At 40.1% G+C, this 18,810-nt stretch overlaps 1 protein-coding gene across 14 annotated transcripts in view; it reads right to left on the minus strand.

Moving 5' to 3' along the window:
- The window catches only part of rapgef6 (Rap guanine nucleotide exchange factor (GEF) 6), a 154,508-nt gene that overhangs the window by 17,728 nt on the left and 117,970 nt on the right, over positions 1-18,810 (minus strand). For 6 of the 14 annotated variants that reach the window (XM_036008847.1, XM_036008848.1, XM_036008843.1 and 3 more), the window contains 8 exons: positions 17,965-18,073; positions 17,576-17,819; positions 14,871-14,882; positions 12,466-12,623; positions 10,172-10,186; positions 5,089-5,329; positions 1,209-1,376; positions 708-923 (listed from right to left, as the gene is read on the minus strand). In XM_036008847.1, the coding sequence (XP_035864740.1) occupies positions 708-923; positions 1,209-1,376; positions 5,089-5,329; positions 10,172-10,186; positions 12,466-12,623; positions 14,871-14,882; positions 17,576-17,819; positions 17,965-18,073 (1,163 nt within the window). The remainder of the gene's footprint in view (positions 1-707; positions 924-1,208; positions 1,377-5,088; positions 5,330-10,171; positions 10,187-12,465; positions 12,624-14,870; positions 14,883-17,575; positions 17,820-17,964; positions 18,074-18,810) is intronic. The other 8 variants (XM_031308172.2, XM_031308168.2, XM_031308169.2 and 5 more) reach the window with 3 other exon arrangements.

The following is an 18,810-nucleotide window of genomic DNA, read 5'->3' on the forward strand; positions in this document are numbered from 1 at the left end:
AACCAAGTCACCGGGCTAGGCTACAGCGAGAGCATGATGTGCTGTTTTTGAATGATTACTCTCGGGACTGGGACAGACTAAAAAAAACACGCACACACTCATAACTGCTTGTGAAGACACAAACACACTTGAATACGAATACACACATATGCAGATATTGGTGGGTATAAACACTATCACATCTCCAAGATCATCCCTAAAACACACTACCAGCGCCAAGTAGCCTCCCCTCAGGTGGGTTTTATCCCTTATAACAGGGACACATTAAATACATCCTCAGTTCAGTCTGACTGCCATCTGAAGCCAAACCACAGAAGCCAGAGGGAATTAACAATAACAACAAACAATAAGAGTAACGGTTGCTATGGGACTCTTGTTTTAAACGCTGTAGGGTTGCTGTGGCAGAGTCTGTGTGGTTTGGGAGAATCAGGGCTGGTTCAGTGAGCTGGTGGGAGGCGGAGGGAGGGGGGAGGAGGTGAGGCTGGTCCTCCTGAGGATGTGGGGAAGGAGACGAGTGGCCAAAGCTCATTTGGCACAAAAGCTGTCAGGGGAGACGGAGTAAATGCTAGCTGTCACCACAGAACAAGAATCCTGTCTACTACAACTGAGGCAAAGATGAGGAAAATGATGAAACAATGTGTCACCAAACTTAATTTAGGAAGCCAATACACACAAACACTCTAAGACAGTTTCTACACTGAGCCCACCTAATAATAGCGAACATGGAGTTAAAGTTCTTGCACTCTCTGCAGTGCAGGGCGATCTTGATGAAGTGTTTGATGATCTTCATCCTCTTCAGGGCGTTGGGCTCCTTCAGGATCTCTGTGGCGACCCAGAAGGTCTCCTGGTTTATCACCTCCTCAAACTGTTTCAGATTCCCACTTCCCACCGAAGAGTCCAGTTTAAACAAGTCGTCCACGTACCTGGGAACCATGACAAAGAAGTTAAAATAAATATGTTTTAATTGTGTACAATAACAGGTTTTTCTAAATTCCAGGAAAAAATATGACTGTGGAGAAATAGTCATATTTTCATATCCTCATATCTTATTTTCGTGTTTGAGCTTGTTTCTTTCTGCTTTGTCTTGACTGTCAAGCATTTTAATGAAGTTTGTTTTTAAAATCTGCCATACAAATAAAGTTATTGCAGTTATAAGAATTTGGAATACACCTGCCATGAGCCAACTGAAATGTTAAACGACTACATACTCTGTGGACTCGATGTTCCTGAAGAGCTCAAAGTCTCTCATGGAGAGCTGGGCAGCGACCTCCATGGTACTGAGCTGCAGCAGAGTGATCTGACTCTCTCTGAGGAGATCTTGTGCATCATCGTCTGAACACAACGTCTCTGTCTCCATATTGTTCTTCAGGTAATACCTACGGAGGAGGAGAACAGAGAGACAGGAACAGAAGTTATTGGATTTGGAGCATTACCCCAATACGTTTAACAAAGGAAAATAGTTTAGCTTCTACTACAGCTGGTCCTGCTGTGGAGTCAGACACATAAAAACTATATCTAATGCAATTAAGGTGTTAAGAAACTATATGTATAGTTAATTTCCTATGTAGTTATCTAAAAAGCATATAATATTTGAGAAATCCTTATGAGTAACAAGAGACAAGAGGAATAATGATGTGTAAGCCTTGAGGCTAAAGACTGGGGGAGGGGGATTAACTGACAACAATTACAAAGAGTACAGGATATGCAAGATGCAAAATACTTTAAAAGTGACATCATCTCTGTGTATTTTCAGAGCAGTAGGTGTTAAATCTGAAGTATCCTCAGATGAGTTAATATAGGTTGCAGAGGCAGACAGGTGGGTGAACAGGATCCAGGTCTTCAGCCAGCTGTAACTTTCAGCAAATGTAAAATAAACCCAGATAAATCTATTGAATGTTCCGCTTATTCACATTCCATCTTAAAGAGGTGTGTTTCCTTTCCACAATTTAAGATTTGTTTAAGGAAATATTTTGATGGTATTGATAGATTATGGCTATATTTTACCTTGGGGTGAAGAAGGAGAGAGACAGAGTGAGAGAGAGCTCTCAGCAAAAGAGGAAAAAAAGATGATGATCTCCAACAGTTTTCTGGGAGAGCTTCCAGCAGCAGGCCATTTCTCCTACCTCGTTATGTGCCTCTATGTTTGTAAATCTAAAACCCCCAACTTCCACTCTAATGGAGCTATAATGTGGTAATCTAGGAAGGCATCACCTCAGCACGCCGTAGATCTACAGCCCTCAGGGACAAAGTGTTGGCATGGATGTGACTCTAAATTGCCCTCTTTTACTCCGCAAGAAGAGCTGGAGTGAAGAGGAACTAACAAGAGGAGATGTGAGGATGTGAGGCGAGAAGAACCAGCTGAATTTACATTTAAGATAAAGCAAAATGCATGTTACAAAGCATTTTAGTGGGCCCAAAAGCAGAATTGAATATAAATATTATCTTAATTGAAGGCTCTATTAACATATTTGGATTTAAGACATTTTAGAACCTATAGACTCAAGGTAAGGGAAGAGAGAAAAAAGAGCACAGGAAACGGGATGAGAGGAGAGAATAGGAGAGGAGAAGAGAGAAAACAAAAACACAGGAAACAAGACAAAAGAGGAGACTATTATTAACTAGCATTTAATTGGTCCAAATTTTCTCAGTTAAATTAAAATTACAAAAAATAATTATGAAAGAAAAACAAAAAGCCCACAAAAACCCATACAACTCTGCACATATGGAGAGGAGACTGAATTAATGATGGACAAAGTGGTGCTAAATGGAACTGGGTGAGGCGAAGTCACTGGAACCAAGCCATTGTAAATGGCCTTTGGTGGTTTGTGTGTGTGTGTGTGTGTGTGTGTGCTGAGCATAGGATCTCCTAGCTGCTTCTATATGTATTTTGGCTGCGTGAACAAGGCCTGCTATTGGCTTGGCCTGTCCCCTGTTAGCGCTTCTGTCAATCTTCAGCTGCAGAGAGGGAGAGACAGAGGAGGCGACATAGTGTACAGAGAAAGAAAAGCAAGCCAGAGATATATTTTGCTCTTGCTGCTCCTGATAAACACAACTACTGCATACTGTACTGTATAAATACATGTACATCTTGCTGACACTGCACCATGTATATGTATATACTGTATGTAAACATACTGTGAAACATAACATGTCTGTAATGTCACCAAGAAACAGTAAGAGGAAAAGAGGAAAATAAAAAAATAAGTATCAGAGAGAAGCTATCTATAGTTGTTGCTTCTTCATACTTCTACAGTTAAACCATCCTTTTTCTTACCAATATCTCACAGCATGCCATTTTTTTCACTGCAGCTCAGCCATCCATCAAAAACACAGGGAAGGTGTTACCATGAGTGTCCTCTAAGTCAGTAAGTGTGTCTAGAAATGTGTGTGTCCATAGATGTCTGGGACTTTCTTGGTAACGGTTTCTATGTATAGATGCATATAAATAGAATCCGTGAATGCAAATACATATGGGTGTGTAAACAATTTGCATGTCTATATGCATATAGATGCATGACTGTGTATAAGAAGTCGACTTCTGTGTGTATGAATAATTCCAGACATGCCATGCTGTCTGCCGAGGCCTCCACCCCTGACAGAGGATGAAATATTCATGCTAACCTAGTTGGGAGAGGACTGATGAGGGACCACAAGAGACAAAGAGAGAGAGAGAAAACTGTGAAAAATGGACGGAGAAGCCGTTTTAAAGCAGACTTTATGGCTGCAGTCCAATTATCCTTCATGACCTAATAACTTTCCTCTTAAAAGGGAATATATCCAGCATCAAGACGACAGAGTGATGTGCCACTGACCGAAAAAAACATGCTGGCAATGGTGCAAAAACAAACCCCACACACATCGCACAAAGGCTAAGTGTTCTTACTTAGTTGTCCTACCTAAGTGATGTGGAGTTGTGTCCACAACAAAGTGAACATTTTCAAGTAGAAACAGAAAAGAAATTCAGCATCCCTGACTTTTTAGGACTTGTTAAATATCACTGCAGCACTTGGAATTCCCTATAAACTGTTTGTTTTTTGTAATAATGGGACACATCACAGCTTTTGTTCTGCTCAGATTGGCAACTAAAAATGTTTCCCAGCACTTTTAAGGGGAAACACTACTTGATTTATCATTGCACTGAACTAGGACAGTGGCTCTGAATCCTGCTCTTCAGCACCTGGAGCCCTGCTGGCTTTCATTCGAACCACTTACTCAGGAACTGATTTACACCTTGGAGATGCTCAGTAAATTAACTACATCACAGAACGGTACACTGTATCCCCAGGAACAGGGCTGAGAACCACTGCCCTGGGAGGACTTAATTAATTAATTAATTGTATATATATGTGTGTGTGTGTGTGTGTGTGTGTGTGTGTGTGTGTATATATATATATATATATATATATATATATATATATATATATATATATATGTATATATGTGTGTGTGTATATATATATATATATATATATATATATATGTGTGTGTATATATATATATATATATATATATATATATATATATATATCTCTTAAATGATCAGCTTAAATTCTTGTACAGTTCAGGGCAGGATTAACAGAAAAAGCTCAGTACTGAGTAATGTGTGGCCTTGCGTAATTTGAACCAACCCAGATATAATTTGACAAAGAAAAGGAAAGAAAATCTCCTATGTCTCAGGATCCTGGGCTTTGAGTCCAAACACAGCGGGTCATGTCTTTGGATTAGTCATTCAAGCCTTCAACACAACATAAGTCTATATAAATTCCCAAATTGTCTGTTCCACTTCCAGCTGCTTTTTGTCCAAGATTCCCACATTGGAGCTACTGTAAATACACATACATGCCTTTTTCCACGACCAATGTGCTTTTCTAACCATACAATATTGCTTTCTGGTTTATTATTCTAAGTATTCTTGTACGTTGCCTTGTATACATTCAAGTTGCAAACACACTGGTGTTTGCAGCATTTAGGCTCAGCCACTGACAACCACTATCTAAGGCTAACACATCTTACAATTCAGTGTGGTTAAGCAACCATTTGTTTAAGTCCCTAGTATTAGATTTTCCAGTGAACTTTTGTGTTTCTTACCTGCCGTTGAGCTGAATCCGATCAGCCAGTTTGGAGAGCTGGTCGGGCAGACGCCGCTGTTTTATGACTCCCTCTGGGCTAACTGATACCTCACACAGTGAGTAGGTCTCGGGTGCTGCAAGGAGGCCGAACTCATTGACAGTGTGGGCGACCACATCCTTGGCGGTAGTATCCTTACTAATGATGATGTAGCAGCTCTGCTGGTCGGCCTTGAACACCCGAATCACCTGGTCTGGGATGTCTGAAAGTGGAAGAGAATGAAAAGAGGAGAGCTGTCATTGAATAATTAGGGTTGGATGAGTTGCAGTTTGGGGAGGCCAACACTGTAACGCATGCCAATAATGCAATAAAACAGTAATCTGAAAGCAGTATTTTTGTTATTTCTACAGTATATAGTCTGAGTAATATACCAATAATGTGATCATTATGAAATGTGGGCTGTGCCAGTAATGGAAGGAATGCTATCAGGTTATGGTTTCCATATTTTATTTTCATTACATTATTAAGGGTTTCAGCCAGGAGTGAAGACTTATGTCCTCTCCTCTGAACAGATTTGCAGAGCGGGATACTTTCCTGCCAAAACGTCTTTAGTGTAAAATCAAATGGGCAAAGAGTCAAAGACAGTTTTTGGTGTTACAGTAACCTAAATTTCAAATGAAGTTCCACCTATTTATTTATCCTACTGTTCAGCCAAATCATGACACTGTTTCATCTTCTTTCCAGCCTGGCTGTAAAAAAATTCAGTCAGTCTTTCTGAAGCCAATTCTCTAATGGACTTGCATGATGATGCCGGACATGGCTGTGATGGTATTTGTCTGCCTACTGCAATATCTCTACATGCTTAAGTTTAGTTTAACCAAAATGCACTTTTTATGTTAGAGACAGTTATGTTATAGGCCTCTACAAGGTCACAGGCAGGAGGATACATACAGAAAAACACAGACTCAAGTCATTGACTCTGGGGATATGTGTGTACACATGGCATTACGGAAGACATCCCATGTTCCTCATCTTTCAAAGTAAACATGTACACTGCAGATTTTTTTAGCCTCACATAAAGCTTGAGCAACATAGAAACAAGGACACATGCACTTAGAAAGGAAAGGAAACAGCAGAAGCTGCGTAACAATGGTAGAGGAAGCAGGAAGGATCAAGGATAATAAGTCCAATGTTCAACAAGGGTATACAGTACATTATCATCTCTAACTTTCTTTTGGTTTTGTGACCGGTCATTATTTTAATTTATTTTTTTTATGTCATAAAACTGCATCATCTTTCACAATGTCTTTGTTTTCCCATGTTAGATGACATACTGCATTCCTATTTAACTGATTTAGGACAATAGTAATAGATTTAATCAATAGTAAGAGGCCAAAATAAAAGCTTGAATATTACTGTAGCGGTGATGCTGGAGCAGCTTACAGACTTACACGGTGCGATGTGTGTTAAATAATGGAAACATTCCCCCCCGAGTGAAATACTGCATTAAAGATCCCTGTGTTTGAGTAAGGAAGAGGGTACGGCCCATTAGCCACAGACAGCCAAAGAGCTTTAAAACAATGAGTCATGAACGCTGCGCAGTGACAAGAGGAGAGGGAGTCCGACAGACCAGATGAAGCCGTCACACAACTGCAACGTGTGTGTGTGTGTGTTATTTCGATAACATTAACTGAAAATGGAGGGAGATGACAAAGAGATGGTGGCAACTACACAATAAAATAAAAAGGTGTTGAACTGGTGAGTTTGTTCAAGTGCATGTTCATGCAAATGCACTCACCCGTTTCCTCTTGTTTACCAAGCAGAAAAGGGTTAAGTGTTCTCAGACAAAAAGTCATTACCTTTAACTTTTTATTAGCACAGATCTCTCATCTGTCTGTGATTGTGGGGATCTTTAGGTGTGTGTGTGTGTGTGTGTGTGTGTGTGTGTGTGTTTAGATGACAATAGCTGGAACAGCAACAGAACAACAAGAAGCAGAAACAAACTGCTGAAGGCAAAGCCAATAATAATAATGTCTGAGCAAATGCTCAAAATCAATCACCTCTGCTTGTTAAAAAGAAACTGTGTGTGTCAATAACTGTGATGTACGAATAAAAGAAGTGAGGATTTTTGGAGGGAAGTTGCACCAGTCTGAATGTGTCCACGTGTATACATGTTGCTAATGCTGTTTGATGCTTTCTGTTTCTTTTCTGCATATGCAAGTTTGACAGGAATGTAATAATGTATTTTCTTTTATATATAAATATGCACCCAAATGTTTCTATTCTGTCATTTTTGCTGGTTAACTCTTTACGTATATTGTACATTTATGTCTATCTTGAATGCATATTTATAGTATTTCACCTTTTTCTTGAGATTTTTTTTCTGGTTTTGTATAATGTGTGAATTTTACTTTGTGTTTTTCTATTTTGCATTTAATGGTTACTGGGATGTGGACATATTGATGTTTTGATGTCGGAGGCCAATCTTGGTGATGAATGACCTCTCTAAGGACTGTGAGCTTATTGATTTACATCCCATGACATATGCACCTAATATGATAAGTCAAATGATTACTGACTTTTATCCTGAAAAAGGCAATATGCGCAGAAACAGTGATTCTTATAATCAAAAACACAAAGATTGCACCAGAGGAATAAGTGTGTAGCTCGCTCCTTGTTTTCTGTGTTGCTGCAGTAGCATAGCTCCTCTCTGTTTATGTGCAGCAGGTTGATGATGGTGGGCTGAATGGAAGCTAAATGCTTTGTCTCTCATTAGCTGTGATTTGTGATTAGAGTGTGGGAGGCTCTTGGCTAAATAGCTGGCTATCATATCAGGGGGGCTTAATCATGTTTAAGCCTCGGGACAAGCTGCGACCTGACCTGCACACAGGAGGACAATCGCTACTCAACCAGAAAAACATCCAATCAATTATCATCTTTAATAAGGTATCATTCATTTTCATCAACACCAAAGAATGCATTAATGGCCTGAAGCCAAAGGGGATTTCTACACAGGGGGGATTGGGGGGGCTACACACTAGGCTCAGTCTCCTCCTCCTTTCTACGGTTTGCCAAAGCTTTTCCCAGTCACTCCATCATACAGTCAGAAGACATAAATCACACGTGAAAGCATACAGAGCAGAAGAGGGCAGTGCATGATGGGTGGAGGTGCTGAGAAGGGAGTGGAGTAGAGTAGATGGGGTTAAACACCTGGCCTCTAATAAATAAACAAATGAGAAAATGTCTCTTAATGTACGTACATGTGAGGATGTTTCATCCTCCAAAGCTCAAGCCTTAAAGGCTAATTTTATGTTATGTTTTTATTATCACAAATTCCCTTGAAGAGACTAAAACCAACAATGAATATATCCTACTAACAAGTATTGTCTCTGTAGCCAGAGCTCGAGACTACTTATGCCTTACTCTGTGATAAAAGTCATTCTGTCCAAAAACACACAATAAATCCATATGGTCTCATTTAGTGCCATAGTCTTTCATGCTTCTTTTTGTCTCAGTGGAGGGAAGGGGTGTGTTGGTGGCGGTGTTTGAGTGACAGCAGCCTGCGGGTTTAGCTCTGGTACTGGCAGCAGTGAAATGAGAGACAAGGTAAACAAACTTGCCCTGTAGCTTACAAGCCATGGGCAGACAATGTGTTGTTAGTGGTAATGAAGAGTAAGGACCACACCAGCATCTAGAGCACCTAGAGGAAACACTTAAATAGTAAAGACGCGCATGGTATTAGGTCATTTCCCGTGTCACTTCTTGCGTGTGTTTTCATGACAAAATGTAGTTTGGAGACCAGACATACTCATCAGGGATTCCTTCTGGTGAAAGATCTTGTAGTGTGTCACCTCATGTTGGCGGTCAATCACCTAGTGTGAAAACCACAACGACTTCAAGACTTTCGACTTTGAAAGTTGTGTAGTGTGAACTTAGCTTAACCGGGCCAAAGTGACATTTGCATGACTGTCTTCCTATGATAGAACAGTGACGCTGCTGCTTTAGGAAAATATGGTTTAGAATGAAGCGATTTGATTGGCTGTATGGGAAGAGTTCTTAATACATGTAGATGGGGAAGTGACTGTATTCCAATGAATTAATGCCAAAATTGGGGGTGTCACTATGAAGACGTATAAATTTAACCCTTTTGGTTACTGATTTTTTTCTTAAAGGAGAAGAAAGTAAGGAGCGGATATGTATGCTGCAGTTTAAGTTCAACTAAACTTTAAATGCACTCTGTTGTTTATGAATTATATATAATCTCTATGTGGATTGGAATGAAGAAATATGTGACCAGATGTGACTTAATTACTGCCTTGCGGTCATAAATGAACTGGGTGTAGTGTGAATGTTTTCTAGAGAGAAGCAAACAAGATTACTTCAACCCTAAAGTAGTCTCGCTTTGCCAGACCATCATCCAAGGCGCTGCGGAGGAGGGTCTGGCTAGTCCACACAGCATTCCGGGATTGGGGAAAAACGTGCTCTGGTTTATTGGCATTTCTTTAAACCAATCACAATCTTCATGGGCGGCGCTAAGCTCCGCACGGTGCCCCTGCAAAATAGCCTCAGGAAAGAACTTGTTTTGGTGGAACGTGTACGTTCAAAAGTTGTTTTGGTCGTGCGAGAGGAAACTCAGATTGGACAGATAGTCTAGCTAGCTGTCTCAATTTACCATGCAGAGATCTGAGGAGCAGTTAACCATAGTCCTCATAAATCCACCGGAGTTTAAAATTCCAACACAAAGAAAGAGGAAGGAAATGGACATGCATCTGGCGGAATTTCCTGCGGCACCCGAGAAATCCCAAAAGCGGAACGTTGTGGATATAGACTAATCCTAAGGTAACCTCTAAAAGTAAAAAACACACCTAAATAATGTCCTTACTGTGATATTCATACATTCTCACAAGGTTAGCTGAAGTGAAAGAAGAATAAATACAATACAAGGCCTTAACCCAGAGCCTGAAGGATGCGGTTCATGGATGCAAAGATGGAGCATGGGGAAAAAAAGCTCATGAAGAAAAAAAAGTCAAGATGGAGGGGACATTAGTGAGGAATATTTAATCAAACACAATCAAAATGTGGCACAGAAGGTATGAATACTTACAGTACAGTCCCAGGGCTTGGCAAGCAGAGAAGAGAAAGAGAAAACACAGTGAATATGAGAGAGAGAGAGTGTTGGAGGAGTACAAAGAGATTTAATGCCTGGAAACATCATGACAGAAGTAAAAAATGAGGGAAGCCCAGTGAAGTTTCTTCTGTAGTCTTTTTCTGTTCATGGAAACCAGAGGGCTGAGTATGACTCATCATGTCTACACTACTGTACAACATCTGTTTGAAATCAGGAGAGAGACGCAAGAGGTGAGAGAGAAAAGGACAAGAGAAACAGGAGAGGAAGAAATAAAACAGCGGTCAGAAAGAGACAAAAGAAGACAGAAGAAACAGAGTACAACTTCACTGAGAAGACACATCGCCACTTTGCGAACAAGAGACAACAACAGCCACTGAAAAAAAGGCTTGTGCTCTCCCTCCATCTCTTAAAGAACAACACAGAATTAACATCTGTGCTCCACTTCTCGAACTGTTTCAGATTTAGTTGTTTAATGCATATATCTGGCTGCAAATAGAGACTATTTTCATTGTCATCATCGATTGTTTATTCTATTAATTGATTAATCGTTCAGTCTTTGAGATGTTGAAAAATGCTCAATATAACGTCTTCAAGTTGCTTCCTTTGTCCAGAAATAATCTAATTTATATATTCCAATCGTTTGCCATACAACACCTTGAGAGCTTGTGGTCAATACCTTTATGATTTTGTTTACCTTTATTATTACATTCTTTCACTGGCTACTGTGAAGTTATTTATAGCCTATGTTTTGCAAAGTTCTATAGAAATTAATTTTTCACTTTGACTAATAATATCTAATAAAATTAGACCAGAAAAGGTTTTAATCCTAAAAAACAACCTCAGCCATTACAGGTAGGAGGACTTTGGAGGTCTTATAAGCCATGTTCAGCATCTGGAACAGGGGTTTTGTTGTTGTTTGAGCAGGCGGTTCTCCCCTCTACTATTAAATCTAATGAGAAGCCAGAGGACTAAAGGAAACTTGATCTAATGGTGGATGATTAATGTGGCGCAGTTGGTGTGTGTTTGTACTCTAGTACAACACAACCACATGTGAGGCCTACAAAACTAGGGATCTACATGCAGGTGTGTGTGTGTGTGTGTGTATGTGTGTGTGTGTGTGTGTGTGTGTGTGTGTGTGTGTGTGTGGCTCACTGACAAATGGCCAGTATAATAAATCTAGACCATATTCACTCTCTCGCTCTCTTTCACCTTTCGACTTTCTCATTCTTGTTCTCCCCTTTCTCAATATTTCATTCTCACTAACACACAAACACACACACACATCCACAGGGAGTGCTCCATGTTACTTTAAATAATTATGGGTGCAGAAACCTATCTGACAAGAAAGGAATAATAAGTCTTATAGTCCAAGAGGTTAATCCTTTTCAGACGGACACAATACTGCAACAGCTCTGTGGCATTTCAAAAAGAAAGACCCCAGGATGAATGTGTGTGTGTGTGTGTGTGTGTGTGTGAGAGAGAATATGTGTGTACACCTATACTAGAAAGCTTCAGTTGTTTGGTTCGAGTGAGTTTATGTGTGTTCCTTTGTCAGCACAAGTGAACATTTGTGTTTTGAGGAGTTTGCCTGTATTTCAAAGAGAAAGAAAGATAAAAGAGTAAAGACGTAGAGTTTGTATTCGGGACAACAAAGTGCACACAACACTACACTTCTCAAATGTCTGCTTCATGCGATTACGTTCAAGGATGACTGTTGTCTGTACAGCGTCTGTCAGTGCTCACTGGGCATCAGAATCAGTCTTTTACTTTTACTCCACAAGTAAGTTTCACTTTTAATGAGGCTGAGGCCTCAAGTCAAGTGTGACAAACAGCTTCAGGAAAGAAGCACTGAATTCTTTGACTGCGACACGACATCTGAAATGAGGCCATGAAAGTCATAAACAACTGTGAATGAGTGTAGAGAAGGTTTTGCTCCACTTACATCCAAAAGTACTTGCAGTTGTGTGGAACACACATATGATATATTTCAGTGTGTTGTAACAAGAAAATTGTTTGCATAGTTGTGCTTTGGTTCGATCGTATATTTCACTTTGAGAGAGAGTTTTTTCTTTCAAGATACATGTTAGACAGAATATCAATTTAACCATTGAATGCATTCATCAAGAAAGACGCAAAGAAGAAAACAGCACAAGAGTGTACATGCTGTCTCCACCAAGACTGATGCAGTCCTCCTCTGGGACAATCAGTAGTAATGGATTATTCTGTGTCCACACAGCCCTGGATTTTATTGAGTCAGCATTATTTCTTACCTGCAGGGTTGGAGAAGTCGAGGACGCTAGAGGCCGGGTGAAGCAGGTCGGGGCTGCTGGACGACAGGTTTCCGGGAATGGGCATGATGGCCACGCTGTGACGACACTGCTTGGTACCCACAATGCTGTCGTCCTGAGACTGACCCATGCCACCATCACTAGAAAGGAAACAGGGACGGTAGGGGAAAGAGAATGGGGTGAATAATGGAGAGGAGGAGAAAGGATAGGTGGTATTATAAGAAAAAGGGTGTGATATTAGAAAAGAGAGAAAGAAACAAAGAGAAACAGGAAAAATTAGATTTCCTCCATCAAATAACCTAATATTCTAAAATTCATTTTAGGCTTTCATTTTGCAGCAGTAGACATTTTACAAAAAACTGCCTGAATGTTTTTTCTTCTTAGTTTTAAGCACACAAATTAGAATGAGTGCTTTCCCCTTCATTTTAAAGGACATGTATAATAACACTTTGGAAAAAATATCAGAATATTTAATTAAAATGTCTACTCTTACAGAATGACAACACAAAATATCAATATCACTATTTTTATCTTTTAATATGCAGCAGTGACAGCTGAAATTCATCCATGAGGCGGTATCATGAATGGCAGGAACTGATAAGGAGCATTCACGGATAGAGACACACAAGTTCACCAAACACACACACGGCATTGGACAATCAGACAGGTATCAGTACACAAGCCAAGAGAGATACAAACAAGTATTGCAAACAGCAGAGCACATATGAAAAGAAATGAGAATTAACGAGAATTTAAGCTTATTTATGTGACTTTGCGGGTGTTTTCATTTGCACATTTGTACTTTGTGTCCCTGCTCTTCCCTTTTCAATGCATGTGTTGGTTTTTAGCATTTAGCCCTCTGTTCTCTTGTGTGTCCAGCAGACGGCCACATTATGAGGCAAAACTGGACATGAGAGACAGGAGCCTTTCTACCTGGCTCCTCAGCCACACTCAGAGATATGCAAACATCAACCTTTACATTAATGGCCTCATAAGACCTGCCTGGATCTGCATACATGTGGTGGAAATGGCAACTCTTTTGAGACAAAGGTTGGGTATTGTGATTTTGAATAGCCCTGCCTCAAATGATAAATGTGGGTTCCTGAAGGGTGAATAACGCTTTCACACTTCACAGTTGTAGCTTTCGACTTTCAAGCTTTAGAACTGACTTCATCAATTTAAAGTAGGCTCATTTATAGCAATTCAGACTGAAAATTACAAACTAAAACATAATAAAAACATAATTAAAGAAAATGAAAGCAATATGGTGTGAAATCTGCACTTGAATGTTGATGATTTATTGATGTTAAATACACGTTGCACACATTTCAATATGTTGTCGCTGTGAGTTTGAGACAGTCTGTAATTGAGTGTCTGGGACAGGGAGTTAATCTCATCCTGCCTGCATACTAATTGTAGCTTCCCTCTAGGTGTGTGTGTCTATCATGTACTGAACACAGTGCAGTATTGCAGGGCTTCCACTAACACAGCTGTGTGCTGCTGTAGCAAAGCCTGTGTAATCTTTCAGTCACCGGTCGAGGTACTGCACTGACAAGATGGAAGGACATGGGCAGGCAAAGAAAACAGGAGAAAAGGAAAGACATAAAGAATAGGTTGATTAAATAACTTGAAGGGTGGTGAAAAAAGCAGAAGACAAAGACAAAGGAGATTTAAAAAGAGGATAATGGTGAAACTGAGATGAATAAGGATATAGCATGGGGCTCAAATAAGACTAGACTGATATTGTTAGATTGATACTGACTGATACTGTATCAAGTCTGATAATATTCACACTTTGACAAATGCAGGTTAAGGATGAACGTATGTATCATACGTTTAAGGAACGTATGATACAGTTTTAAGGATTAAGTCCATTAAATATGACAGACAAAATGTCTAGCATAGAAAAAGCATAACAGATAATTTCTCAAGCTTCTAAGATTTCATGTACTTAGGTATTTATCTGATTTACTTCAAATGACAGGTGTGCTGGCTGTCAAACGTCATAAAACCATCTGCAGCACATAAGAGTCCTCTCTAGTATTCAACACTGTAAATAATAAGTTCTCCTTGACATGTTATGCAACATCTCTGCAGAATACAGTTCATTTGGTTGAATAACAGAGCATACAGCAGACTTACTCCAGAGAAGTTAAAATTGGAGAGAAATTAATAGGAGGAACACCTTGACTTCGGGTGAGTAATGAATTTAAAGAATTTGCATGAAATCTTCAAATCCAGTCCTCTAGTAATGTTGCTGAAGGTCAGTGGTGCTGGTGAGTGTGTGTGTGTGTGTGTGTGTGTGTGTGTATGTCTGCCTGTGCAGATCTGCAGATGGATACTGAGTCAAATGGTTGAAGGATGGGGAGTTACGCAAGAGGTCTTACCCAAACAGGCCCCTGAAGCAGCAGAGACAAACGGGAGAGAGACGACATTGAAAACCGTGAAAAAAAAAGAAAAACACAAGACAGAAGCAGAGCTTTGCTGAAGTGATTCAGCGATACAAGTGCAGCAGAGTGACAAGGCCTCTCTTTTCTCTCTCACACACACACACACACACACACACACACACACACACACACACACACACACACTTAAAACAACACAAACACACATGTAGGTTGACAGAATATACAATAGCCAAAGTGTGGACACATTGACAGGTTTGCTGGAATAAATAAGCATAACAATGTTCAGGAGCAATTTCAATTTCATCAAGCCAGCGTAGAGCCAGGTGCTCTAACAACAACCTATTTTTGGGAAGACTGAAAGAGCTGCTGGTCAAAAAACTAACTAACTACTCTCCAGGCAGGTCGTAAGTGTAACAGAGTCATAATTGCCTGAACAGTTCTCCTTGCGGGTGGAGCAGCAGCAGTGCAGTGAGCATGCAGTAAAATGTGGATGTCTTGTACGTTGTCGAGATGCACAAACACTTAATAACACAACTGTTATAGTGATAATAGTATCATGATTTGATGCATTTGACTGTATTACAAATTAAATGTATCTCAGGATGTAAATGACATCATGGGACATGGGTTTACTACTTAGTCGTCATCTCACTAAATCACCTAGACTTCTGAGACAAACTGACTAAAGGCTAAAACCTCTGTCTATTGCTTTCCAATCTGTGGAATGTAAATCAACTGGGCTGGTCAATATGGGATGTGTGTAAATGCCCATGCACAAGCCCTGACATCTACATTTGGCAGAAAAACGACTTGTTTATTGCCAGCGTGTCCTTGTCATATAAAATCCTTGTCTGAAGTGGAGCTCAATGTCAGCCAAGAACAGAAAGAAGCGGCAACAGTGGCGGTGGGTTTGTGTATGCACCCAAGCTGGGCAAGAGCATCTGAATTGGATTTAAAATAGTTAAACAAGATTATTTTCCTTCATTTAACTTGCCAGGGGTTTAAGAAGTGAGCAAAAGCATTGAAAATGTAGCCTTTTTGAGACAAGACAACAGTGGTCCCAGGCTGCCTTAAAATGGCAGTGAGTCCAGTGTGTGTGTGTGTGTGTGTGTGTGTGTGTGTGCATGTGTGTGGCGTACTTTAAACTACATGGTATCTTCTAAATAACATTGTCCTAGGAGACGCCTGTACCTTTTGAACACATACAGCCAGTAAACAACTTTACAATGTACCCGTCACATTTTCATCCTACAACAGGCACTGATGAATCCCGATTGACCCAAACCACCCTTCTCATCTTCAGTCCCTTTAATCAGCCATCAATTCCTTTGAACCAAAGAGTGGCTTAAATGGTGCCGACCAGCAAAATAAAAAGCTATGAAAGCCCTTGTTGGTCGATAAATAGAACGCAGCGGAGAGCCTTTGGAAACTGTGCACCGAGTTTGATCAATGGCTGTGTGATAGCGTGTTGCGTTATGAGACAGACACACAATCAGTTTTCATGCAAACTGTGTGGCTTTGTAGACATAATTACTGTCGAGCTGGAAACTGATAGAGTGGAGACAGTGAGAGAGAAAAGTGTGGGAGGGAATGTACAGTAGATATGACAGCGTCTGTGCGATGTGTGAGTTTACAGTGCGTGATGGCCATGCTGACGGTTCGCTCTGTAATTAACAGGTCAGGCAAAGCTTCTTCTCTCATAAACACACTGACACTGTATGGAGTTTAATGATGCCTAGAGAGGCATGAAATGATGAAATGAAATCAAGCCTGTATCAGCATGTTACGGGTGGAATATTGAATTTGACCTTCCATCTGCACAATTGCTTTCAATTGCTCCAGATGGAAGTAAGATGGCTGGTTATTGATGACAATGACAATGGTTATATGATGACGACGCCGACAACGTTTACATTTTCGTGATTTGGCTGGAACCAATCAACGTTACAGCAGCTGAAGATAAGTGAAAGACTAGAAAGAGCATTGCATTCCAGAAACTAAAGTAAGTAAACGCCATCTTCAGAACTATGTTCCTGTAACCACAGCTTGAAATGGGATGGACTTTATATCATTTATTTCTGTGCGCCATCACTTTCCAAAAAATTTAGGTAAGCATTTTAGTTTAAGTTGGGTAAAATCTCTCCATTTCCTGCTCATACAAGCTGCTAGAGGAGGCTGAAATGTGCTTCTGTATCACTTCCTGAGGTGCAATAAGTGGTTCAGTTCAGTGGCAAAGCTCGAGGCTTAGATTTCTGATCACGACTCCAACCTTTTCTGACGGCAGATGGTCACAGCTTGCTTCCATACCGATGCAGAGACAGTAGACCGATCCAGTAAAAGAGGATTGTGGACTGGCTGGAACGTAAATCCACATGCACTCACGCTACTGATCGTTTACACCTGCAATAACTTATTTTTTTGTCCACTTGGGGGCAGCGAAAACAAGATGTGAACACAACATTGATATCACTACCTCTTTAAATTGATATGGAGAACTTGTTAGCAAACAGTTGCAACATATCTGGAGTTGTGTTTCTGGCCAGCTGGTGTCCTTCTGCCTGCTATGCTTGTATGTACAAAGTCTTAACACAACTAGACTGAAATATTACTTTGAATCCATTTTATTCCCATTCATACACAGCCTGCAACCATACAGACAGCAGTGTTAACATAAATCTTACCTGAATGGTTTGGGTGGCAGTATACTGAAGCGCGTCTTCTCCAGCATCTTTCTAATCTTGTTTCGTCCTCCTGACACAGTGTTGGCCTTCATTTTCCTGGTGCTCTTATGGTCTGTAGGAAACTCCATGTCTCCAGGAAGGTCAGGGATGGAGAAGCGATTGCCTTTTTTCTCCTGTATCTTGGGAATGTGAGGCCCGCCGTTCTTCTTCTCATGCACGATCCTGCTGAGGAGCTCTTTGAAGACTAGAAGGATGGAGGTTCAGAGAGAGGAGGAGGGGGAATGTTCATCATCTCAAACTCAAACAATTGGCCATTGACATGCATTGAAGGGGATGGTGTTCTATATGTGCATTAGTGTGTGAGGACAAATACTCTTGACTTTGCTTACCAAATATGTTGGTTTTGGCAGTGAGAGAGAGGTGTGTGTTGTTTCTCAGGATGTCAACAGCTTTGGAGAAGGAGATGTTCTCAAAGTTCTGACCATTGATCTCCATGATCTGAAACATGGCAGACAAAATGACACAATTATAGCAGGAGTAAAAACAAAACAAAGAATTTCCTTCAAAACCCCTCACTGTTATTCTTGACTGTAATCTGAAAAACATTAGTTGTATTCTGGTCTGCCTGTCAGAATATCTGTATGCAGTTTATTAAATGCAAATACTGAACAATGTGGTTATACAGTAGTCATCTAAAAATGACACAAAAACAGAAGTGTGCACAATGACTGCTGGGTAGCTTAATTTACACACTGTCACCTTTAGAAGAAGTTTGTACAGTTTGCAGACGTTAAAACACACATATACATACATATATATATATACACACATATATATATATATATGTATTTTACTGCAGTTTAAGCTTCAACTCTGAGCCGAGCCACTGAATGAAACTTGAAGATTGCTCCCAAAGCCTTTAAGTTCTTGTTCATATTGTCACATCAGATGTTAAAAAAAGACTGCTGACCTGGTGATCATGAGTCTATACAACCAAAAAAACCACAAAGTGGTTAAAAACAAATATGCACTCCTGTAAAGATGACTTTAGACATTTACTGTAGCATTCATCTTCCTGGATGCTTACCTCCTGCTGTTTACTACATTACATACAGTGACTTTTGACCAGTTGATGTCAAGTTTATGGATTTTTTCACCTGTATCCCACAATTTAGTTGAAACGTGTCTATATTCTATTGTTATATGGTTGGATGAAGAGCCCTGATGTTTCTCAT

Source organism: Sander lucioperca, chromosome 13 (genome assembly GCF_008315115.2).
Source record: "Sander lucioperca isolate FBNREF2018 chromosome 13, SLUC_FBN_1.2, whole genome shotgun sequence".
Classification (NCBI taxonomy): Eukaryota; Metazoa; Chordata; class Actinopteri; order Perciformes; family Percidae; genus Sander; species Sander lucioperca.